Source organism: Schistocerca americana, chromosome 4 (assembly GCF_021461395.2).
Source record: "Schistocerca americana isolate TAMUIC-IGC-003095 chromosome 4, iqSchAmer2.1, whole genome shotgun sequence".
Classification (NCBI taxonomy): Eukaryota; Metazoa; Arthropoda; class Insecta; order Orthoptera; family Acrididae; genus Schistocerca; species Schistocerca americana.
Window position 1 is genome coordinate 285,955,676 of NC_060122.1, and position 26,630 is coordinate 285,982,305.

Genomic DNA, 26,630 nt, shown 5'->3' on the forward strand with positions numbered 1-26,630 from the left:
CTTGCCCGCATGTGCATGGTATGCGGTATATTCCCAACATTGCAAGTGGGTGCCTTTTCTTCTTTGCCAATCTCAGACACTCTTTGATCTTCATGTCATGTTGCACAATATGTGGTCAGGTCTGTCTGTCACTCGGATTGTATGGCAGAAAGATTATGCTCAACATTTCTTTTTCCTACGTGTCACTTTGACGAGTGTTTGACTTTGTTACACTTCTTATATAATTGCTGGAGTAACTGTTGCTCCTCAGAATGCTTACCTGGTGTTGCATCTCATGTCTGAGGTGCTGTGGCTCATATATTTGTCTTGCTCGCATCTCACCATCCCTTGTCACCAGCACAACTAGAAAGGGTAGCTGTTTGTCCTTTTCTACTTCCATGGTAAACTTTATGTTGGCATGGAGGCTGTTCAAGTGCATTAGGAAGCCTGCAAGCTGTCCCCCACCATGGCTCCACACAATGAAAGTATCATCAATGTATCTGTAGCAGACCTTTGGTTTACAAGATACCAAGTCCACTGCCTGTGCTTCTAAATGGTGGCCAACTTCTTCATGGGACATTTCAAAGCACAGACACTGAACTTGACACCTTGTAAACCTAAGATCTCTACAGATACGTCAATAATATCTTCATTGTGTGGAACTGCAGTGAGGAACAGCTCAGGGACTTTCTAAGACACTTGAACAGCCTCCATGCCAATGTAAAATTTACCATGGAAGCAGAAAAGGACAAACAGCTACCTTTTGCAGATTTGCTGGTCACAAGGGATGGTGAAAACCTGTGACACGGCATGTATCAAAAACCAACACACATGGATCGATACCTGCACAAATCACCATCTGAGGCAGAAAAAAAGCATAATTAATATGCTCATATCATGAGCAAGACAAATATGTGAGCCACAGCACCTCGGATGCGAGATGCAACACCTGGAAAGCATTCTGAGGAGCAAAGGGTACTCCTCCAGTTATATAAGAAGTGTAACAAAGTCAAACACTCAGAGAAGTGACACAAGAAATGTCAGGCACAGCCACTCTGCCATACATTCCTAGAGTGATGAACAGAATCGGCTATATATTGTGCAAATATGGGATAAAAACCATTTATAAACTGACAAAGTAGATCAAAGAGTGTCTCAGTGTCTCAGATTGGCAAAGGAGAAAAGGGACCCACTTGCAGTGTGGGGAATGTACCACATACCATGCACATGCAGAAAAGTTTGTGTTGGAATGACTGGACAATCAACTCCAGGATCATGGAACATAAGTGACATTGGAGGTTGGGGCAGGTGGAGAAATAGGCAGTGCCAGAGCATGCACCGTGTGAGGCTGACCACATAGTAAAATTTGCCAAGGCAGAAGTTCTGGTTGTAGAAACGAGCTCTCACAACTGCTTGTTCAGAGAAGCTATAGAAATATACAAACATGAGAATAGCTTCAACAAGAAAGAATAAAACCTCAAAGTGAATGGATCCAGGATTCTCATGCTGCAGTGAATGATTGTTGCAGGTAGCAAGAGGAAAACCACACCAGAAATGACCACAGAAAAGCCCCTGGACGTTGGTGTGTCAGGTATATACACTGCTGGCCACCGTAAATGCAACACGCTGAAGGAAGCATCCGAATCAAGTGAAATTTACACCATGGGTTTGCAGTGATGAGATATGCAACTGATTAGAATTTCAGCGCAGACGCACATCACGCGCGCCTGTGGCGCCACCTCATAGTGCCATTTAAGGCTTGGCGATTTCGACGAGTGTACGTTCGGCACATGTGGCTGTTTCACAAAACAATCAGTTATGCCTCGTAGACAACAGTGAACATCGTTTGATCAAGTATCCGAGTTCGACAGAGGAAGGATAGTGGCTTACAGAGATTGTGGATTATCATACAGAGAAATCGCTAGTCATGTTGGACAAAACCAAACAACTGTAATGCGGATATGTGACCGTTGGATGCAGGAGGGTACGACGGACCGACGTGGTCGATCGCGTTCACCTCGGTGCACCACTCCACGTGCTGATAGGCAAATTGTGTGCATGGCAGTGACGGATCGCTCAGTGACATCCCGAACCATAGCTCAGCACATTGCGTCTTTAACGCATCATCCAGTGTCTGCGCGTACCATTCGACGCCGTTTACAGCAGAGTGGTCTGTCCGCAAGACGTCCATTGCTTCGTCTACCATTGACGCAGAACCACAGACGTCTCCATTGCCAATGGTGTGATGACAGACGGATGTGGACGGCAGAATGGAATGACATTGTCTTTACTGATGAGGCACGCTTCTGTCTGCAGCACCACGATGGTCGGATTCGAGTGTGGAGACACCGTGGAGAGAGGATGCTGGACAGCTGCATTATGCACCGCCACACTGGTCTTGCACCGGGTATTATGGTATGGGGCGGTATTGGATATTACTCTCGCACGCCTCTAGTACGCATTGCCGGTACTTTAAATAGCCAGCGCTACATATCCGAGGTGCTGGAGCCAGTTGTCCTTCCTTACCTTCAGGGCTCGGCCACAGCCATATTTCAACAGGATAATGCGCGACCACACGTGGCACGCATTGTCCAAAGGTTCTTCGTCAATAACCAGATTGAAGTGCTTCCCTGGCCGGCTTGCTCTCCGGATGTTTCGCCGATAGAAAACATGTGGTCCATGGTTGCTCAACGAGTGACCCAGATTACATCCCCAGCTGCCACACCAGATGATCTTTGGCAACGTGTGGAAGCTGCTTGGGCTGCTGTACCCCAGGAACACATCCAGCGTCTCTTTGACTCAATGCCGAGACGTGTGGCAGCGGTGATCTCCAACAATGGCGGCTACTCTGGCTACTGATTCTGGCAGGAACCACATGTCACAGACGTCTGTAAACGTAATCATTTGATACTTGGTCAACATGTTATCTACAAAATAAATTTTGTTGTGCTACCTCTTGTCTTTCTTGGTGTTGCATTTACGGTGGCCAGCAGTGTATAATCTGTGGCTGTGAGCTCTACTTCAGTCCACCATCAGCAATGGAGGGTGAAGCTTTGACAATGCCAGCCACTTGTGCTGGCAAAATATCATGAAACAAACATTGGCTGAAGAACCCGAGACAGAAGCCAACAGGCTGTTTGTCAACAAGTGGCCACGAAAGCCTTAACAATTTTGTGAAAGTGTGGTTCATGTGTAAAGGAGACTGCATACAAGGTGGTAGTGAGACCTTTTCTTGAGTACTGTTTGATTGCTTGGGTCCACAGCAGGTCATATTAAAGGAAGACATTGAAGCAGTTCAGATTCGAACAACATGCAAGTAAGTATTAAGGAGATGCTTCACAAACTCAAATAGGAATCTCTGGATGGAAGGTGATGGTCTTTTCAAGGAACACCATTGAGGAAATTTAGAGAATCAGTATTTGAAGCTGACTGCAGAATGATTCTACTGCCAGCAACAAAGATTTTGTGTAAAGGCCATGATGATAAGATATGAGAAATTAGGGCTCATACAGAGGCATATAGATAGTCATTTTCCCCTTGCCTTATTTGGAAATGGAATTGGAAAGCAAATGACTAGTAGTGGCACCATACAGTGGCTTGCAGAGTATGTATACAGATGTAGATGTAAAAATGAGACCTTCATACAAATCACTTGGCTCAAGTGTATGGGAACTGTACCAGATAGGACAAACAAGAGATACTGAATATATGCAAAGAAGAGTGGTAAGAATTGTCACAGGCTTTTTGGCTCTGCTGTATTCATTTGTTGATGTGGAATAGTGATAATTGCAGCATATCATGAGAAATGATCTACACCATTCAGTATATAATGCTTTCCACTGGTATTTAGCTAAAACCTCCTAAAATATCCATTCCAATCACCTTGAATGGCTTGGATATATCTGGCCCTTGGTAGTGGCACTTGCTGACAACTGAAATCTCCATGCTGCACACATGGTGCACAATTTCTTATGTACTAATCCACATCTTGGTTTCTTGGTCTCTACTAATAATGCTCAGCTACTGTCTGGTCTATCATCCTACAATCACCATGCTCAGATAACACAATACCATGTACTTCCTTCAGTACCACTTCCCATAGCACGGCATGCCTATCACACATGGTCAAAGCCTCTTTGACCTACATAACAACTCACTGTGAATGACAGACTGTGACTGTGTTGTGAATAGTTTGCAGTCTATGTCAGCAGATTACACGATAGCATATCTGCCATTCTGCAAGGCATGACCTAGTGCCCATATTACACCAATCTTCCCGCTAAGCCCTTGTGTGTTATCATTTGTTTTTAAAACCTGAAGTCAAACTCACTCAGTTTTAATGCTCACTATGTACGTCTGCTTGATGGATCTTTTAAACCTAAAAACCATTTTACTGTCACATCATTCATCAGTACTTAAATTTCTTGCTGTATAGATAACATCTGAAATATGAGGCATTGTATATGAGGCTCATCTCTTTCTCTATAGTAGAGCAATTCTTCTCAGGCATGTTCAATTTCTGTAAAGTGTAAGCCACTGGATGCTCCTTAGCCTGTACCTTCTGACTCAAAACACAACTATTACCTAGTTGCTAGCATCACATGACACAATAAATTCCCTTTTGCAATTCAGGAAATTCAGCACAGCTACTTGTTAATGGCTCCTTCAGTTTTTCAAATGTGGCTTGACACTGTGCTGTCCATTGAAACTTCATACCCTTCTTCAAGAAATGCAAAAGTGATTGTGCAATATCTGAAAATCCTATACAAATTTTCTAAAGTAATTAGCTAATACTAAAAATGGCTGCAAGTGTTTACTTGTCCATGGTGACACAAAACTTCGCATGCATGTATCAACCTAGGATCTGTTTTCACACAATCTTGGCTCTTCACATGTCCTAAGTGGTTCACTTCCCTTAATCCAGATGACACTTTTCAACACCCAAGGTTAGGCACAGAAAACCTAATCTCTTAAAATCTCCTTTCAACTATTGCACATCTTCCTCCATATCCTTTGAAAACACGTTAATATTGTCAAGGTTCACTATGCATTGCTGCAACTTCAGACCCCCTTAACACTCAATTCAGCATATGTTGAAATAAGCTGGTGCATCTATAAACCAAATGGCATTTGCCAATACTGGTAATGATCCCAAAGGGCTGTGAATGCAGTCTTTGGTGGTTCTCTGGACACTACTTCCAGTAGGGGGTAACAACTTTTTAAATCTATTGTGTGAAAAGTATTGACACTGCCACAAGTTATCCAGGTCTTCATAGTACTTGGTAACAGATAAACATCCATTATTGTTTTACTATTCAAGTAATGATAGTCGCAATGAATCTATATTTCTTTGTACTGTATGATGATTTTTTGGGTACTACAACAACCAGAGCTCCCCAAGGACCAATGCTTTTTCTGTTATGCCATCATTCAATTGCTGATTAATAAAATCTTCCATTATTGGCTGTAAATGATGGGATACCATATATGGTTTCTGGTACACAGGTGATTTATCTCCACTCAGAATCCTATGCTGCATTACATGGGTTGCCGGCAGTGGATGACGAGAATCAAATAGGGCTTTGAATTTCAACAATAGTATTTCCATACCTACAATCTCTGCTTGATTTGAATGCTTCATTTCAACACATAATATAGTTGTACTACTGGCTTGATTATGGCTAAGATCCACACTTGATCTGTCTGCATCTACCATGTCTATAAAGTCTAATTTGGTAACTAACCACCCTGTTGCCAAACTTACTTCATTAGCACCAAAATTATCTGCATTCATGGGAACCACTCTCTCACTGTCTGCTTCCTGTACACATTTGACACTCATGCATATAAAACATAATGATGCATCTACTCATCATTCTCCTCTAGTACTTCTACCATGCATGATACATTGACATGTAGTTCTTTTCCCACATTCACCCAAAATAATTTCTCTGTACCTTGGAGTATTTAGTCTTAATGACTTTGCACATAGTTTAATTGGTTCATCCTTCATGATAGATGAACCTTGCAGCAGTATGTCATTGACAACAGGTTTCCCCAGTCAGAACAAAGCCTCACTGAGTTCCACTGTGCACTGGTGAATATCAATTTTTGTATGATGTTTATACAGGGATTCTAACCCTAGAACTATGCAGCACCCTTCACCTACATGGGGCACATCATCTACATTCTCCCACAACCATTCCGTTCCAATCTGAAAACTCAACATTGCTGAAACTACTGACTACATCATTATTACCCACTCCACTTAAACTGTAATGTTGAGGGTTTAACCACCTCTTATAAGAGGTCCAGACTTGTCACAGACACATGAGCCCCTGTGCCCAATAAAAGCCCATGCTTTTTACCATCTAGGATGTCAGATAAGCAAAACTACACGTCTGCATAAGTTTTTGTAGCATAGAATCTTACTGGAAACACTGTTGGGTAGATTTGGATTTTTGAACGGTATTTAATGTACAATTACTTCATCCCTCCCACTTTGCTTCTTATTCCTACAGTCCTGCTCTCAGTGCTCAGCCACTCCACATTTTGTGCACTGTGGTTTGCGACACTGCTTCTGAATGTGACCCGAATATCCACATCTATAGCACCTAATATTGGCAGAGAAGACACTTTTTTGATCAAACCTGGTCCTTCGGGAGTCCTGCACATACCCTTCTTGATGTGTTGGGTGGCAGTCCCCTTAGGAAAGCATCCAGTGCCCAATGTTTCACTCCATTGAGAATAATTTTGTTCACTTTGTCTCTTCCTGTCAACTCTTTGGTACTCACATTAAACTTTCTTATATTGTAGACAAAATTTTATACTTATTACTTTCACTGTGACACTCAACTCAGCTGTTCATGAAAGAATCAAGAGCCATGTTGCTTCTTATAGTGCTGCTTGAGACCTTTTTTAAGCAGCCCAAATGTAAGCATATTTCTTAAACCTTCATAATACATATTTCCTTACTTCTCCTGTCAGGTGCAATTTGGTCATCATTACTTCTCATCTGTCCAGTAGCTCGGTCTTATGGCTACCAATAAGTCGTCTATTAATGATAACACTCCTCCATTGTCTTGCCCAAAAAGGATTTAACCAAACTGCCAGCAGCTGAGTCCAATGAAGAAGTTGTCAAACTCAGTGAGACCCTATCTTCTCTCATAATAGCTAGCTACCTATGCATTTCCATTTTGTCTGCTTTTAAGTGACCTACTTGATTCACCAATGATTAAATCATTTCTTGTGTGGAAACATCCTGTCTCATACTCCAACACTGTGGGACTCCTGTCTGCCAAACAAAAGCTGTAATACCAACATACTACTACTAGATTTTATGCCCGATCTTGAGCCATCTTGGCTCAGTCCACTGTTTAGCAAAATGGCCTTAGCAGTGGTGTGTGTAACACCTCATTGGTGCTCATTCCAAACATAGTGTACTGTGGCCTAAAAGGTTGCACTGTGTGCACCTCACTGGACTTATGTCTGTGTAATCCTCCCTAGAGTTCCCATGGAACTCTGATAGATTGTTGGGTTCCTCGGACCCCACGAACTCCACACTCAAGTTCTTATGGTAGTCTTGTTTCACCAGCATTACCCTTGCACATGAGACAGTAGGGGGAAGAAACAGTCAGTCCACTCACCCCACTGCATTTGCAATGCTGCAAGCTGGGGTTGGCAATGTCCTGGATCCATCCATCTGTGGCAGCAATATTTGCAACACTACTTGTAGAAGTTTCAGGAATTCACTTCTGTCACCACCTGTAGAGATGTAGGATGAGTGACCTCTGTGTATGTTGGGGTAGTTGCTCAACATCCATCATAGAAACTGCAACGTTAAATGCTCTTTTTTTATTCCCTCGTAAAATACAATAGGCACAGTATTCCTCACTGGCCGTCATTGCCCCAAGGCATAGGCTGGACTTAGTTGGTGAAGTGTCCCTGGCTCAGTGACTGCCATGAAGTGGCAGGCAAGACTGCAGTACCACACTGACTCTGGCAGACCCAAGAGGCAGGTGGTGACCACAAATCTCAGTGTGAGATGCATTGGGTGCACAGAACCAATCTGTAGATGCCAGTGCAGAGGGTGACGCCTGACAATGGTGACAAGCACCTGCACAGTCAAGGGTGGTGAGTGACAACATTTGCCTGCACAGTGAGATGATCAGTACCAGTGTATGCCTGCAGGCATTGACGTTTAGGCAGCTAGATCGCTGGAGTTCGAACCATGGACCACCAAAGTACTTGGCCAGCAGTGGTTCACTGCTTGGAAGGTGCCACATCAGCAGTTTCAGACTTAGATTGTGCAGCAAGCCTGAAGCCACTGAAAAAAGTGTCTGGTGATGAAAGCTTGTTGACCCAATGTAGCCCATAGACTGGCACATTGTTCCCCTCATAGCTGGTGGATGGCTAACTGAATACTGAGCTTATTTATATAGGCTTGGCTTATCTCTGCTTTGTCAAGGGATCATTTCCCATTACTTGAGCCACAACAGAGTTACGGCTAGGTCATGTAGCTTATGAAGGCTTTATTTTATTTAGCCTTGCCAAGTAAGCAGCTGCGATGCAACGAGTAGTATGAATTACATGACTTTTATGTCATTCATATTACTGTTGACAAGCTTCACCGTGTTGTGTCACGCCTGAAGATGCTGCAGGGCAAACTGAAACTGTTAGTTGTTAATAAAAGAAATTGTGATCAAGACAATCTTCCTTCATCTGCTATAACAACTAAAACACAGTTCTAAAAATATGATGTCAATTAATTTTTAATTCATATTCTTGTAGTCACTGTTATGGAATTCAGTGACTAATGTTTTTCACATTGGCTTTTGTTCTATGTCTAGTTTTAAGGAGCTGAATCTCATTTGCCTTACTAATTTAATTTCTTGAATAATAATATTCTAGATTATTTTGGAACTGATTTATTATGTGTGCATAGTGTATGCTTTTTTGATAATGGACAAGAGTTTGTAAGATGAATAGCAACAAATGCTATACATGGGTGACTGACTGTTGTCAAACTAAATCAGATGATGCTGAGAAATTACATTAGGAAATGAAACATTAAAGGTACCAGTAGTAGCTGTGTTTTACTATTTGGGCAGCACAATGACTGATGATGACAGGAATAAAGAGCATATAGAATGTAGACTGGCATTAATAGCAAGGAAACTTTTTCTGAAATAAGAGGAATATTTTAACATCACTGAAGTCAGAGATGGAGCACAAGCTCATTATGTATGGGTAAGGAAATCAGCTGTGCCTTTATCAAAGGAACTAACCCAGCATTTGCTTTGAGCAATGTAGCGAAACCATGGAAAACTTAAATTTGGGTGGTCAGATGGGGGATTAGAACTGTTGTCCTCCTGAATGAAAGTCCAGTGTGCTAACCACTGCACAACCTTACTTGGTTTAAGTATTGAAAAATATTTTCTGTAAGTATTTGTCTGGAGTGTAGCCATGTACTGAAGTTAAACATGGGCTGTAAATAGTGCAGATGAGAAGCTTTTGAAATTTGTTACAGAAGAATGCCGAATATGTGGGTAGATACCATAACCAATGAAGAGGTAATGAATCAAGTTGTGGAGAAAGGATTTTTTTGTTACAATTTGACTAAAAGAAGACTTAATTTGATATGACACATTATGAGGTATAAAGTAATAGTTTATTTGGTAATGGGTGGGAGTGCTGGGGCTACACAGTGTAGACAGAGGTCAAGGTTTGACTACAGTAGGCAAGTTCAGATGGTTGTAGGCTGCAGTAGTTATACAGAGATGAAGAGACTTGCACAAGACAAACAAGTATGAGTAGCTGCATGAAACCAGTCTTTGCACTGAGGACAACAACAACATATCTCATGTAATTTCACTTTTATTCAACATCTCAGTACACTGCGCTTTTGCCTCCTTTCATGAGATACTCAAATTTCATGTATTATCTATCCTTACTCCTGTCTGTTTGGTTTACTGTCAGATAGCTTGGAGGAAAATTTGTAGCATCCGGTGTTCTTTTTAAGCATTAGTTGTAATTCCGTCATGTGGAATTTTTCTACTATTTTCTAAACTGGACTAGTCAGTATGTCTTTTTTGTTAACTTTTGACTGTCATGTTCAGATAAATAATTTTATTATTGAATATAGTTTTATTATACATTACAATTTATTGGAAAAATTCTTGAATATGATTCAAAGTTTCCTGTACCATGTTACCAATAACCCAAGAAATAGTAGGCATGTCTTCCTACTTGTTATTTAATCTGTTTTTAGTGTACATCATTTCTTTGTAATCTTGCCAGCAATAACACCTTTGATAGAAAAAAAATCACATTGTACACAAATCCAGCTTTCCATCATTTCTTTTTATATTTTACAGGTAATATCTGCTGCAAGCATTTATCCTCCCTCATGCATAAATGACTTGAAGATTGTGGAAAGCAATAAAACATTTGTTAACATTTGCTGGACGGCTCCTGGGAAACACTTGGACTGGGGAAAAGGTATATCTTATTGAGAATATTTGTAATTATTTTTAATAATTTTAAAGCCACTCATATCACATGATTCTTTTGAGAATAATGTGAGGTAGTAAAAAAGCATCTACCTAACAAAAATCTGAAGTAAATCACTTGAACTGAATAGAGTGACATTCAGACATATGTAATAATGTTGAATCTCAAGCCTTCAGAATTAGTTTCTATTGCTTAGATCACTGCACAGTATGAAGTCAAGGGTGTACACTGTACCAGTGTCATTAGTCACTCTCGTACTGCACTGGTGAGTTTGTAGGCGAATTACTACCTGTATGTCAATTTACAAGCATGAATTGTTATAAACTGCCCATTAACCCTGCTGTTCTGTTTGGATCTATATGACCCAAAATGGTTATAAATTTCGTTTCTTATTATTTAAATATCAAAACAACTGTATAAAATTTGGTGACATTGTCTGAAAATGCAAGTGCAGTAAGTGGTTAAAAAAGTTCAAATATATTTTTAAGTTATCTGGTCATAAGCCTTGAAAGTGACATATGTAATTTTCAGGTCAATGAGACCTGTCTTTAATATGATTACTCTAAAGTCAAATATTTTATGGTTGTCTCATATTTTATAGCAGTTATGACTTTCATTGTTCTTACCTACTCTCAACATTCAACAAATCAACAAAGACACTGTTTTTACAACAATGGGCTTGTCATTACAACTTGCCAACTGTTTGAACTATCCATCATTTCTACTCAGTTTGTGTTCTCTATCATTTGTGATCAGTCTGGATAGTGACATCATGGCAATTAAATAATTGACTGACACTGAGTTGGAAGATTAGTAAATAGCTCAACAGACGAAGGATTTCTTTGTGAGTTTCGAGATCATGTCAATATCGCACCTGAAAGCCAGTGTTTTGATGACACTGATGACAGTCCACAGCATGTTCAAAGTAATGTACAGACTTCTGTTTCTAAAAATGGGAACATGGAATGGCAGTTGCAACCACCAGCAGAACACAGCCGCCTACCTGCTTCAAATGTCATCAGGAGTACCCAAGGAGTTACCAGGTATGCCAGCAAAATGTGGAATCAAGATATGGACTCTGTGTGACAGAAAATCTTCATATGTACTGAAAGCCCAAATTTATACAGGAAAGGAGATTGAAGCAGCACCAGAAAAAAATCAGGGAATGAGAGTAGTTACTGATCTTACCTCTGATTTGCAAGGTCAGAATGTAGCATACGACAATTTTTTTATGTCATACAGTTTGGGACAGCTGCTTGTGAAAAGGAAACTGGCAATGTTAGGAACCGTACATAAAAATTAACCATAGCTTATATGACCAACAAGAAGGATCATAGCTCTTCATTTTCTTCACAAATGACACTATGTTGGTCAATTATATTCCTAAGAGAAATAAGAATGTTGTACTAATGAGCACTCTACATCTTGGCAGGGAAATAAGTGACAGGGCTGATAAGAAGACAAAAATAATTTTAGATTATAATTCAACCAAAAAGGGCTATAGACACACTTGATCAGCTAAAAGGTACTTATACATGCAAATGAGAAACCAATAGATGGCCCATGACAGTTTTCTACAATATTCCTGATGTTCGTGCTTATAACGCATACGTCTTGTGGACTTCGATTAACACTAACTGGAATGCAAGAAAATTGACTAGAAGGAGAATATTTTTGGAGGAACTTGGTTGCAAGGACACTGCAGCAAGGAAGCATTTTACAAGAACAGAAGATTCTTTGAGAATGGTTAGGAACATCCAAGACAGTGAAGGAGTGGCAGGTGTGGCTAAATCAGTAACAACAAGGATCTTTACTAAATGTGCACGCTACAAGTTCTGTCCTTCAAGCAATGTCAATAAAACAAATATGTTGTGTGGAAAGTGTAATAAATATGTATACAAAACGCACATCACCTACTTGTGTCCAAACTGCAATGAGTAAGAAGGAAAGAAAATAATATGGGCAGATGGACAGATAGTTGTTGAGGATGACTTTTTGGTGGAAATGTCTGTTGTTCCTAATATACCCAGCGTGAATATTAAAATATTAAATTTTCTTTAGTGAAGTTCTGTGTATTATTATTATTATTATTACTATTATTGCTATTACTATCATCGCTATGGTCATTAACAACTTACTGTAATTTCACAACAATATCAATGGATTACAACTGTAAGAAAATTGTGCGTGAGTAGAAGTTTTTTGCAGCGTATTATTATGACAGGTCATATTGAGCCATACAGCACATTTGTACAGTAAAAGCAAACAGAACAGTAGGGTTAAGTGATTCCTCTTGTAAGTCTGACACTCAGAATTTTAGAACAAACCCTTTTGTGATGTTGGTTCAAAATGGTTCAAATGGCTCTGAGCACTATGGGACTTAACTTCTGAGGTCATCAGTCCCCTAGAACTCAGAACTACTTAAACCTAACTAACCTAAGGACATCACACACATCCATGCCCGAGGCAGGATTCGAACCTGCGACTGTAGCGGTCGCACGGTTCCAGACTGTAGCGCCTAGAACCGCTCGGCCACCCTAGCCGGCGTGATGTAGGTCCTTTTTTCACATTTCTTACTAGAATTTCTGACAATCACATTGAATAAAATTGGATAGCATTTAGTTTGAATTTTTACATTGCTTCTGTCAGCCCTGTTTGGTAAAACTACTGGCCTGATGAACAGCATTCAATAATGTATCACATAACTTTTGTGAGTAGCCTCCTTCATAGCTGAGTTATGTTTTATAGTAACGCTTTCAACTATTCTTAGCCTGGAATCATTTAACCAGTTTTCTATTCATAGTTGCTGTTAATAACAGAAATTAGTGTGGGATCTTACTTTTATTCTGCATCAAGAGACAAATGTTAGATTTAATACAATAATGGATAATTTTGGGCACCACACAAACACACACACACACACACACACACACACACACACACACACACACACACACACAAGGAAATAAGCTGCAACAGTCAACTCCTTATTATGAGATCAACCAACTTTTCAAGGGCTCCACTGCACAGTGAGATGGTGATTAGTGACACTCTGCTGTTACATTAGATGTATTTATTGTGTTAGACCCTCAGGGCAGATTCCCTTTCAATTTTTTTCGCTGTTTCCATCTGCCAGCCCTACTCATGTTGTTCGTATTGGCAGATGAAAGGAATTCCATGTTTGCTATAGTAAGAAGCACTTCTTTCTTTCATATTATGAATACTGATTTTTCTAACTACCAGATTTTAATAGCTTTATATTAGTTTCATTAAAAGCTTATCTTTGAAGCTGTTGGTACTGTCAGTTTTATGTTCCAATCCATATGAATGAGTGACAACTGCATAACGTATGTAAGTGCTGTAACCATACAATTGGTACTGATGTTATGACTTTCTAACATACACTCTGAACAACATATAACTGTTGCAAAAGCAGACCAATCCTGATTTCTGAGTTAATACTACAATTAACCTACAGCACTGACAATTTTTTTGTCTTTCTGTCCATGTTATCAAGCCTTGAAGCTCTAAAAGTGATATGCTTGCCAAACAATGTTTGATGCAACTAAATTTTAAGAGTGCCATTTCAAAGTGATCCTTGGTGAGATTGGTGTAGGATGGAACAGCTCTGTTTAAGTTATAAATCTGGAGTGACTATTAATTGGAATGGATTTACAACTAGGATTAAAATGTTGTTCTGGAATTCAGGAGTCTTTACCAAAGTTTTCAAACTATATCATTGTGCATGAACCTGGAGGATTTTCCTGCAAATTACCATTGTCAGGTCTATTAATCTTCTAAACCATATGTAAGTGTGTTATAATTTAGATTCCTAGTACTCCCAGTTACTTTTTCTAGAAGCTGTGACTATATCTGTGGTGTTAGTAAGCTTTCTTCACATGCTAATATCATAAATTGGTGGAATACTTGTCTAGTCACTGTACAATGCACCATACTGATTTTATTTCCATTGTAGCTCATAGGAGCAAAAGACATCTTAGCCTTAGCCCAGCTGGTGCTCTTTTCATTGTTAATGAGGTTGTGTGCCACATGTCATTGATTTTATCAACTCAGGATAATAATGCAGTGGCCAGAAACTTTTTATCATTAGGTTCCATCATAGTGGTGCTTCTCTCACTTTTCTTTACATGTCTGTAAAAGTAAATTTCTTCACACAAATCTTTGATATTATATAAAGCTGGTTTTCTGTGAATTATGGGAAAAGTCACCAAAACAACAATAACTTAGGAAAATTTAGAGCAACTGCTCATAAATTGAGAAAGCTGCCATGGAATCAGTGCTGCAAAAAAGTATTTCACTATAGTGAGGGTATGAGGGCACTCGAGCTATGTGAGTGGAAGAACACTGATAGATCAGGGCAGAGCAGACTCAGATATGATAGAACTCCTCTTGCTCAAAGACAGTGCCAACAATTTTTAATCACAGTATCCACTTGCTCAAAGACAGTGCCAACAATTTTTAATCACAGTATCCAAAAGTCTCAGTGAAGAATAAGTGATATTAAGCACTCTGACCAAACCTCAACTACAGGTTGCCCTTATGGCAACCAGAAGAAAAGTAATACCACAGGATACTTTGTAAAGGTGATACATGTGTGAAGCTAACAGCTGTGTGTATACCACTTATGATTCATCTAATGAGAGAGCACTTGCTGTGAGCACTTCAACATGTACAATGAATTGCAGGTCGTTTTCATCTGAGATGAGTCCCCATTGAGGGTGGAAAGTGATAGATGACTCTTTTTGATTTGGCAGGAAGACAACTAAATCTACATTTATGTGCATACTCTGCAAATCACTATGAATTGCATGCTTGAGGGTACTCCCTACAGTATCAAATATTAGACACGCTCTCCATTGCATTCATATATGTGGAGTATGGGAGGAACAACCATTGAAATGTCTCTTTGTACACTGTAAGTACTCTAATTTTGTATTCACATTCCCTGTGGGAACAATGTGTAAGGGACTGTATGCATTCCTGACCTCAATTTACCATGGTTCTTGGAACTCTGTAAGCACGTTTTTATAGGACAGTTGGCGTCCATTTTCAAGGGTCTGTCAGTTCAAGTTTTATGTCATATCTGTGATGATCTCCCAAAGCACTTCTTTGTATGTCAAACAATGGAAGCTCCAGGTAGGGATATCAACAATGCAGGAAAAGATAGATAGCTACTTAACCATAAAGAAGACACATTAAGTTGCAGACAGGCACAATGAAAAGATGCGTACGTATGGCTTTCGGCCACAGCCTTCATCAGCAAAAGAGAAGCACACACCATCCATACACAAGCAAGCACACCACATGCACACATGAATGCCAACTCCAGCAGCACAGACTGGAATGCAACTATCATGTGGGATGCAAGCAGAAATCTGGAGGAGGGAGGAAAGGGGAAGGGGAAGAAAGGGGAAGGGGAAGGAGTATTAGTGTACAGGTGGGGGGAGGCGAACGCTGTCTGGCGGAATGTGCGCAGACTAGAATGCCAACAGGCACACCTTCAGGCAAGATGGTAGGGGAAAAAAGGAGCAAAAAAGGAGAGGAGCAGAAGTCAAGCCTCCAATCCCTGCTCAAAGCCTTATGCCCTTCCCAGAAAGTCTCCCCTAAATCAATTTCCCTCCTCACCTCTATGACACCCTGCACACCCACTTTCTACATGCTCCCCAAAATCCACAAACCCTATAAACCTGGATACCCCATTATGGGTGGTTATTGTTCCCCAACTGAAAATATTTAGGCCATCATTCACCAACACCTCCAAACAATTAACCATAATCTAGCCTCACATGTCAAAGACACCAACTACTCCCTTCACTGACTCTCCACCATCCCCACTCCTATACCTCCATGATTACTACTTGTCACTGTTGACGCCACCACCCTATCCACCAACATCCCTCACACCTGTGGTCTTAGTGCTGTTGAACACTGCCTTTCCCAATGTCCTTCAGACTCAAACCCACTATCTCATTCCTCATACACCTTACTAACCTTATGCTAACCCACAACTAATTCTCCTTTGAAGGGATGGTATACGAACAAATCTGTGGCACAGATTAGGGCACCCACACGACACCCTCCTAAGCCAACATGTTTATGGGCCATCTAGGGCCTCCCAAAACCTCAAAACCTTAGTTTGGTTCAGGTTTATTGATGACATCGTCATGATCTGGACTCAGGGCCAAGGTTCCCAATATTTGTTCCATCACAACCTCAACACCTTTTCTCCCATCCACTTCACCAGGGCTTCCTCAAGCAGGCATGCCACCTCCCTAGATATTGACCTCCTCCTCTCTGATGGTTCCATTCACTGTCCACATCAAACCCACCAACCACGAAGAGTAACTGCTTTTCGACAGCTGTCATCTCTTTCACACCAAACAATCCCTCACATACAGCCTGGCCACCCGGGCTACAGCATATCTACAGTGACAAGAACTCCCTTGCTCAGTACACTGAGGATCTCACCAACGCCTTGACAGACAGGCACTATCTCCCAGACCTAGTCCAGACCGAGTCTCATGCCATTTCCCCTCACAGCCCCATCCTCCCACCACATCCAAGAACCAGCCACAAAGGAGTCTCTCCTTTCTTTCCCAGTACCACCCCACACTGGAGCAATTGAACCACATCCTTCACCAGGGCTTTGATTACCTACCATCATGACCTGAAATGAGGGACATCCTACCTGAGATCCTTCCATCCCCCTAATGTGGCACTCTGTTGCCCACACAATCTCTACAACATTTTAGTCCCAATCCCTAGCCACAAGGATTATACCCCCAGTGGAAGAGCCAGGTGCAAGACATGTCCAATTCACCCACCGAGCACTTCCTATTCCAGTCCTGTCACAGGTTTACCCTACCACATCAAGGGCCGGGCCACCTGTGAAAGCAGCCATGTCACTACCGAAACTGTGTTCTGTGATATTGTAGTGAGTTGTTTAAATACTGATGCTCTCGTATAGCCCTCAGAATGACTGTTGAAGTGCCTCTTCGTGCACTGTAAGTTTTCTAATTTTGTGTTCACATTCCCTATGGGAACACTTTACTGTGGTTTGCAGCCCCACCCCCCTCCTCACCCCCTTTGTCCTATCATCTCCTCCCCATTCTTGTCTCCCACACTTCGTCCCCCACCTTATGCCAATTCACTCGCCCATCTTTCACTATCTCCCCGCCCCACAACCTCCTGACGCTGTGCCACTTGGCATTCTAGAATCTGCACATTCTGCATACAGAGTTTGCCTCTCCCCCAACCCATACACTTCTGTCACTTTCCCTTCCCCTTCCATGCCCCCTGCAGATTGCTGCTCATGTCCCTTGTGGTAGTTGCATTCTGGTCCCAGCTGCCAGAGCTGGTGGTCATGTGTGCATGAGGTGTGCACACATGCTTGTGTGTATGAATGGTGTGTGTTTCTCTTTCGCTGATGAAGGCTGTGGCTGAATGCTTCTTGTAAATGTCTTTTAATTGTGCCTGTCTGCAACTTAACTTGTCTTCTTTATGGTAAGTAGCAATCAATTTTTTCCTACATTGTTGTTCTTCTTTGTATATGTTTAATATCCCTGGTTAGTCCTTTAGGTATTTATCTATTTGCTGTCTATATAACAATCAGTTTTTGGACTTGTCATAAGATTAATAAGTGATGTTGTTACAGAGCATCATGTAGAGGTATCTTTAAGGAACTAAAAATAATGACTTTATCATCTATATTTATATTCGAAAGTATCTGCTTCATTAAAAACCACCAAGTTTCAGCTTTGAATAGTGAGATCCACAATTACCAAACATGGAACAGGGATGACTATCATAGGGATGTGCACATAAAATCTATATGTCAGAACAGTGCTGTTTACAAACCAAAAATTCTTTACATTACATTGCCATATAACATCAAAAAATACCAAACAGTAATACATTTAAAAAAGAACTAAAACAACTGCTAATAGAGAACAGCTTCTACAGCATTAATGAATACCTGGAATTTTGCTCAAATCTGTGGGTCTGCTTCATAACTCTCTAAACAAAAATTCATAATTATCAAACCATTCCTAGATAAAACTAAACTTTTTTATCCATGTATGTATCTAATTATGCACCTCACCTTTATGCAGTATGTTACTGTGCATATTTAATTGAAGTAGTGGTCTTTAATAGTTTTAGTAAAATCAACCAAGGTGTTTTGCTAGCTTTTATTTTATCTATATGTACGGTACATATATAATTTTGTAATCTAATTGAGCAGAATAATGTTTTGTTATAAAGATCTGTCGATACAAATGACAAGATTTTGTACATGATGTAAATATATAATATTTTATACTTTTTTGTACTTTGACAAACCCAATATCACAAATGTGATAATAGGGGCACTAATAAATAAATAAAAATACATAAATAAGGAACAGGATGACTATCATAGGGATGCATACAGAAAATCAATAAATCAGAACAGTGTAGTTTCCAAACAAAAATTCTCTACAGTGCATTACCCGATAACTTCAAAACATACCAAACACTAACACATTTTAAAAAAACAACTAAAAACTATACTAACAAATAACAGCTTCTACAATATTACTCAATATCTGCAATATTGCTCAGATCTGTTGGTTCTGCCTCATAATCTCTCTAAACAAAAATTCATAATTATCCAAGTCTTCCTAGATAAAACTCAGCTCCTTTTACTAATATACTAATGTGTCTAATTATTTATGTATTTTTCAAGCCATATATGTGGATATGAAAATCTACAGGTTATTATGCCTATTTAACTACAGCATTTAATACTTAAGTAAAATTGGCCAAGATGTTTCAGTAATTTTTCAGCAATGCATTTATTTTCTCTATGTACAAAATTATATTTTCTTGTGCCTAATCAAGTAGCAAACCATTTATGTTACTACAATCATGAAGATATGTTTATAAGAAAGCAACTAGATGTGGTGAAACATTACTAGTTATATGTGACTTTATTTTGTACATGAATGTAAATATATAAAATTTTATATTGTTTTGTACTTTGACAAGTCCAATATCATGAATGTGATCAAATGGGCACTAAATAAATAAATAAAAATTTCAGTTTACATACATTGCCATGTGAGGTGTTTTTCTTTTTGTGAGTTGATTTTAGGTGATTGATATATTGCGAGATGCCAAGTCTTTACTCTCTCCCTTTGATAACAGTTACCTTCTTTTCCGAATTTCCTGGCTGCCGTCTTCTTTTCTCTTGATGTTGTGGTCCTGCTATGCAGTGACATGTATTTGACTGCTGACTTATTTTCTGATTGCAGAGAGGTTAGGGCTATAAGAGAACTTCTCCATTTAAACAACTCACAACAAAATCATAAAACATGGTTTCTGTAAATCTTCTATATTCAGATAAGTTCTCAACTCACAACAATTGATATTTAACAAAGCTCTTCAGACAACATGTTCATTCATGATGCTTCAATGCTTGACCAAAACCATAAGTTTCTGCTTAACTCAAGATATCATAGCTTAGTGTCTATATAACAATGTTCATTTTTCTTTAGTTCTTTACCATTGTCATCAGGCCCTTTCTTCTTTGGAGTCCAGAGCACCCCCAAAGCATGACTGCAACATGCAAGTGACCCTTCACTGGCCAGTCGAAGTTACACATCTGTCATTGCTTTTTCTTTCTCACATCTGCACATAAATTCCAACAAACTTGGACACAGTAGATGCTCTTTACACTAGTACTAATTGAAGTCACATTTTTCACAGGCACATCTTTCATTGGTTTAGTTAAAGAAAGTGAAATGTGTTGCTATGCTTTATAGCAACATGTACCACTGCAGATTCGTTCTGATGCCATCAGTATGTCGTAGTGGTTATCGTCGCTAGCTGGTGTACTGGGATTCAGTGGTCAAACCTTATTACCAGAAACTATTTGTTATTTCGTATTTATCATTTCTGAAAGAATTCTGGAATGTCTTATGAATGTAATGTTTGTATATTTGGAATATTCGATACATGTTGTCTTCTTTGTTTTTCAGCCTCAGTATTTAACCTGGAATATTCAATGTTTGTATAAATAACTGCACTCTCTGTCCAAGAGTTTTATTCTGCTCTGGCTTTATGTTGGTGTTCTTAATGAACGTTCTTTCAGTGCTGAATGTTGTATTTCAGTGACAATCCAGCTTTCGGATTTGGTCTTGAGTGTAATTACAATATGACAATATGATGAGATGCAATGTTGTTCCAATTGTACTTTTCTTACTGGGGCATGATAAATACATATACTGATATAAAAGTGAGGCCTGGAATTATCAGTTTGCTGTTACAAAATCAAATTTTGCTTATATACACTAACAAATTTACAAGGCGACATTACAGTTTGAAACTTCTATGTAAAGGTGTTCAAATAAACTATCTTATAATCAGATTGTAGTCTATTGTAAAATTTTATGTGGACTGCAGTCTGCATCTTTTTTATTGCTGGTAGTTCTGTGAAAATGTCCCCTTATCAGTGTGTTGCAATTATACACCGAACAGCCAAAGAAGCTGGTACACCTTCCTAATATCATGTAGGGCACCTGCGAGCACACAGAAGTGCCACAATGTAATGTGGCATGGACTTGAATAATATCTGAAATAGTGCTCGAGGGAACTCACATCATGAATCCTGCAGGGCTGTCCACAAATCCGTCAGAGTACGAGGGGCTGGAGATCTCTTCTGAACAGGACGTTGCAAGGCATCCCAGATATGCTCAATGAAGTTCATGTCTGGTGAGTTTGGTGGCCAGTGTGAGTGTTCCTGGAGTGTTCTGTATCAATTCTGGATGTGTGGATTGTTGCATTGTCCTGCTGGCATTGCCCAAGTCTCTTGGAATGAAATGGTGGTATGGGAAAATCCCCACTTCATCACTACTTCAGAGATACTGTGTCCTATCGCTTGTGCGCCGACTATAACGCCATGTTCAGACTTGCTTAAATCTTGATAACCTGCCATTTTAGCAGCAGATGCAGATTTGTCAATCAAGAAAATTATATTTTCCCTAAGTTGTCATGGTTGAGGAAGGCTGAGACCTGTTTTGATAAATAGATATTTTTACTATCTTTCAAATATGATCTGTATGCTCCTTCCATGACAAGTCATCCCCAATTATTCACAAAAATGTGTGTCTCTTTGTCTATCTGCATGCCATTGTAGGTGTAAATGGTGTAACATTTATATTTAGAATAGAGTTAAGCAGTAATTGCATTGTACTGTCTTCACAGTAAAGTAAGATGGCAGAATATTGCAACTGATTTTACTACTGTTGACAGCAGTTTGTATATCATTGCCATAGGTGACAAAGATGTGTCATCTGGATAGCTTATGAATTTGTAATTTTTGTGTTCAGTAAATCATTAACATATATAAGAAGCAGAAAAATATACTTTCTTGCAGCTTAACACATTGAAGTATCCTGTTGGTTGACTCACTTGTTAGCAACTGTTCATTCATTCTCTGTGTTAGCTTAACACACTGTTTGCTGTGCTGAAATAGGTGATAACTGCTTATAAAACTATCACTCTCATCCCTTAGTCATTCTTGTAATTTATGCAATAAAATGGAATGATCCATAGTATCAAGAGCTTTACTCACATCCAGGGAAGTTCTATTACTATGTCTCCCTTATCCCTATAGTTTAATATTTCATATATAAAAGTTGCTGCTGCTGTCACGGCAGATATTCCTTTCCTAAAAACTTGCTGCAAATTGCTGAGTTGATCACATTCCTTTAAATATGCCTCTACTTGTTTTAATATTACTTTCTCAAGTTACTTAAAATATTCTGAAGTTAATGATATTGGTCTGCAGTTTTTAGTGAGAGTTTTTATTCCTTCCTTATATGCCGATAGAAATTCAGTAATTTTCAAGAGATAAGGGAATTCTACATGGCAGAGGACAGTATATATTAGGTATAACGGGCTTCATTTGTTCTCTTCTGCATCCCTTTAGCAACTTATGTAAAATATTATTCCAGCTGCAAGACATTTTAGCTTTAAGTTTTGTGATGATTCTAAGAAATCCCTCTCAGCAATACCATGGACGAAAAAAAAAAAAAAAAAAAACTGTTGTTGATAACATAAAAATTGGGCACCCAGTTACATGCTTCATTTGTAACAGTTTTGCTGAACTCTTGTATACATGTCTCACAAGCTTCTGTTGTGCATTTGTTATTTCATCGATTTATTTTAACTTCATGCTATTGTGTTCACACACTTTTTATACATTGAATTGTGAATTGTGTTTTATTCATCTCATGACGTACATTTGCCAACCATTTGGTTTGTGTACAGGAGACATGTCAAAAATTTATAAAACAATTACAATGATTTTTACATTAATAAATAATAGCACTATAATAAATAACAGCACTATAAGGATAACACATTGTACCCAGCTCAAATTTCCAGTTTGTCCTGCATGAATTCATCCACTGACACTTCAGTGTCAGTACCTCATATAGTTTTCTTTTAAGTGAACCTAAATTCATCTGCATCAACTTGTTCCCTTTTAATATATTACAAATTTTCATTCCCATGTATTGAGGTCCCTGGGCATACAGTCTGAGGTGGTGGGTGGGGAGCATAAAATTTTCTTTGTTTCTGGTATCATGTGAATGGACAAAATGGTTTCCCTCAAATAATTCATGTCTGGTGTAAAAAAATATAATAATCTCATATTTGTATAAGGATGGTAGAGTTAATATTTTAAGTTTGGTAAATAATGGTCGACACGATTCTTTCAACAGGCATATTTCTGAGCTGTAATGTTAGTCAAAGGCTCTCTGTATTTCCTAATGAATAGTTCCTGTTTTGTTAAAAAATGTTGTAATTTACTATCTTGAAACTATGTGTGGGTCTCACATATCACACACTTGTGTCCATTTTAGAGTGTAATATACAGGGTGTTTCAAAAAGAATATACGTATTAACAGAGTATTATTTTGTCCAAACTATCGACTGCTGCACCTCGGCTCGGCTATTGGAGAAACAAATACATAGTCTAATTTATATAATAGCCGTAGGATGTCAGTTGTCTTCTGTTTTGCTTGGTAACCTTCATATGGTTAAAATGGCTACTCTGCACCAGAAATCATTTTGTGTTCTCAAGTTTATGAAGTGCAATTTTGTGATTACACTGCAAAGATGTTTCAGGTTGAGGTAGCAAATTGATCCTCCAAATGGGTGGGACATTCACAGATGATATCAACAGTTTCTAGATACAGGATGTGTATGTAAAGTAAAGAGTCCTGGCCGCCCTTGTGTTCCTGAAGAAAATGTTGCTTGAATTCAAACTGCTTCGAATATAGTCCTTCAAAATCAACTCATCATGCCAGTCACGAGTTACAACAGCCTACAGCAACAATTTGGCATGTTTTGAGATGTCAGTTGGTTATGAAGCCATACAAATTACAGCTGTTACAAGCTCTGCCTCCTGATGACAAACGCAAACATGTGGCATTTTGTAATGAGATTCTTGATGCTATTGACATTGATAAAACTTTCACACAACACATTGTGTTCAGTGATGAAGTGACGTTCCATGTTAGTGGCCAGATAAACAAACACTATGTTCGCATTTGGGGCCTACAGAACCCACATGCAGCAACTGAACATGTACGAGATTTGGCCAAAGTCATTGTGTTTTTGTGATATACCAATCATCTGTTTACAGACCATTCTTCTTTGGTAGAAGCACTGTTAACAGTCAGCAGTATCTCGCTATGTTACAAAAGTGGTTGTTGTTGAGGTTGCACAAAGACAACTTCATTTTCCAAGATAGGGCACCCCCATATCTGAATGAAACTCTACAGAACCACTGGATTCGTCATCAAGGAGCTGATGACTTAGCATGTCTCAGCCGGGCTCACAGTCACCGGATTTGACACCCTGTGGCTTCTTCCTGTGGGGTTTCGTTAAAGAAAACATTTCTGTACCACCACTCCCACAGAACTTGGAAGAGTTGAAGAACTGGATCCGTACTGCCATAACATCAGTGACGAAGGACATGCTTGCTCAAGTATGGGAGGAATCTGAGTATCAATTTGATATTGTTTGTGTTGCTGATGGAGTACACATTGAACATCTGTAATCTGAACTTGAGAGGTTCGTAAATATGTGTGTAAAGTTTCATATTCATATGTCTTAAAGTTTAACAAATATAGGCATTCAAAATACATATGTTCTTTTTGAAACACCCTGTTATGTGCCATCCTTTAAAGGAATGAAATACAGACACTACATTTATGTTTATTTTATTTCTATCAGTAAATTTTCTGTTAGTCCTATGTATACCACAATTGTTTCTGCAATTGTAAATCCCTCTATATTTCACTATGTAACTACTGTAAACAGTAACATAATACTATTATTTATTCTTCTTTGTTGTTGCAGTTGACAAATACATGATTAAATATATAAGGATGGAGTCATGTCCTCATATGTTTCAAACCAATTTGTCAGTGTGGACTGCAGAAGTTGTTGCACCAGTTTTGACACATCCTTCTGGAAAACCTGAATGCCTTGCTTTAAATTATACACCCTATCTTTCCTTCAATACTTGTCTCTGTCTTTCTATGTATGCCAAAGTTGAGGAGGGTTTGTCAGGTCCACTGTCAAATGTTGTTCAAATATATTGCCCAACAATAAATGACACTAAAGAAAACTCATCAGTGGAAGAGACACCATTCTTCCAAACTAGTGATACATGTTGTACAGAGGAAAGCACTGTTACTACTATCAGTGATATGCCCCGTAGCACCATTATTTCAGAAACTATCAATGACCAAACATTGTGGCCAAATAAATCAAGAAATCAGACTGGAATCGAAACTCAGGAAACAAGTAACTTTCCCTTTGTACCCTTAATAACTGTGCTTGTGATTTTGTTGATTATTATAGGTGGACTTTTAATATTGAGGAAATGGAACAAACTAAGAAATGTCTGTGTCTCTCATTCTTACAATGTATATCGTGCTAAGTATAAGCAAAGGAAGTCCCATCTTGTAACATATACATCAGTTGAGTCTGTTTCGCCTGAAGCAACAGATTAGTAAAATATCTGAATTGTACTACTACAAAAATAAACAAAAGTAAATAAAGACTTTTTTTGTTCTCAATCCTCTAGAGATTTTACTATGAATGACTGTTTCTTATAAATTGTAATGGTATGTGTATGGTACAGTATTGAAAGCAATTAACTACATACCTAGAATAATAAAACAGTTCTTTATTCCAATGAATTTTAGCACTGTCATTAAATTTAACTCTGTAATGACTGGGACAATGAATTTAAATAGAATAGGATTAAGAACCTATTTTTAGAAGTAAATGAGAATCATTTCTTAAGTATTGCTATTCTCTTGAAGTAATGTCATAAATTACATTGTCCTCAGAAGATTTTATTAATTATGGAATGAATATTAATCATGTACAAACAATAAAAAATCGTATAACTTATATTGGCTTACATTAACAATATTATAAAAAGGATAGATTCTGTTCTTCATATAGAGGGGATGAGCTTTTGGCCAAAAGAGCTTCTTCTGAAGTAGGAGAGACACATCCACACAAGTTTGACTTACACACGCATGACCACTGTTTCTGACCACTGGAGCCATACTAGGTTGGGACTAAACCTGATTGTGGAGCCGCAATCTGGTGGTGGGGGTAAGGAGGAGGCATGGGGTTGAGAGGGGGAACAGCAGGGTGGAATGGGGGAAGGTGTAGTGCTGCATGTGGGAGCATCCAGGGCTGTGGTGGGTAGGGCTGCTAAGTGGAGTAAGGGGGGGGGGGGGGGGAGTGAAAGGGGGTAGAGAAGTGGAAAAGAACCAATGTGTGAATTGGTGGAATGGAAGGCTGTATTGTGTTGGACTGGGGAGCAAGGAAGGGGAAAGGTAAGGGGAGGACAGGGACTAGCAAAGGCTGAGATGAGGGAGGTTACAGGAACATTGGATGCATTGCAGGGAGAGAAGTGGAAAAGAACCAATGTGTGAATTGGTGGAATGGAAGGCTGTATTGTGTTGGACTGGGGAGCAAGGAAGGGGAAAGGTAAGGGGAGGACAGGGACTAGCAAAGGCTGAGATGAGGGAGGTTACAGG

The 26,630-nt window shown here is 39.2% G+C and overlaps 1 protein-coding gene across 1 annotated transcript in view; it reads left to right on the plus strand.

Annotated features, from left to right (window-relative positions):
• Nucleotides 1-26,189, plus strand: part of LOC124613419 (calcium-activated chloride channel regulator 1-like) — a 135,526-nt gene extending 109,337 nt beyond the window's left edge. The window contains exons 11-12 of the mRNA XM_047142121.1: nucleotides 10,356-10,479; nucleotides 24,925-26,189. Of these exons, the coding sequence (XP_046998077.1) occupies nucleotides 10,356-10,479; nucleotides 24,925-25,583 (783 nt within the window). The 3' untranslated portion in view covers nucleotides 25,584-26,189. The remainder of the gene's footprint in view (nucleotides 1-10,355; nucleotides 10,480-24,924) is intronic.
• The last annotated feature ends 441 nt before the right edge of the window (nucleotides 26,190-26,630 follow it).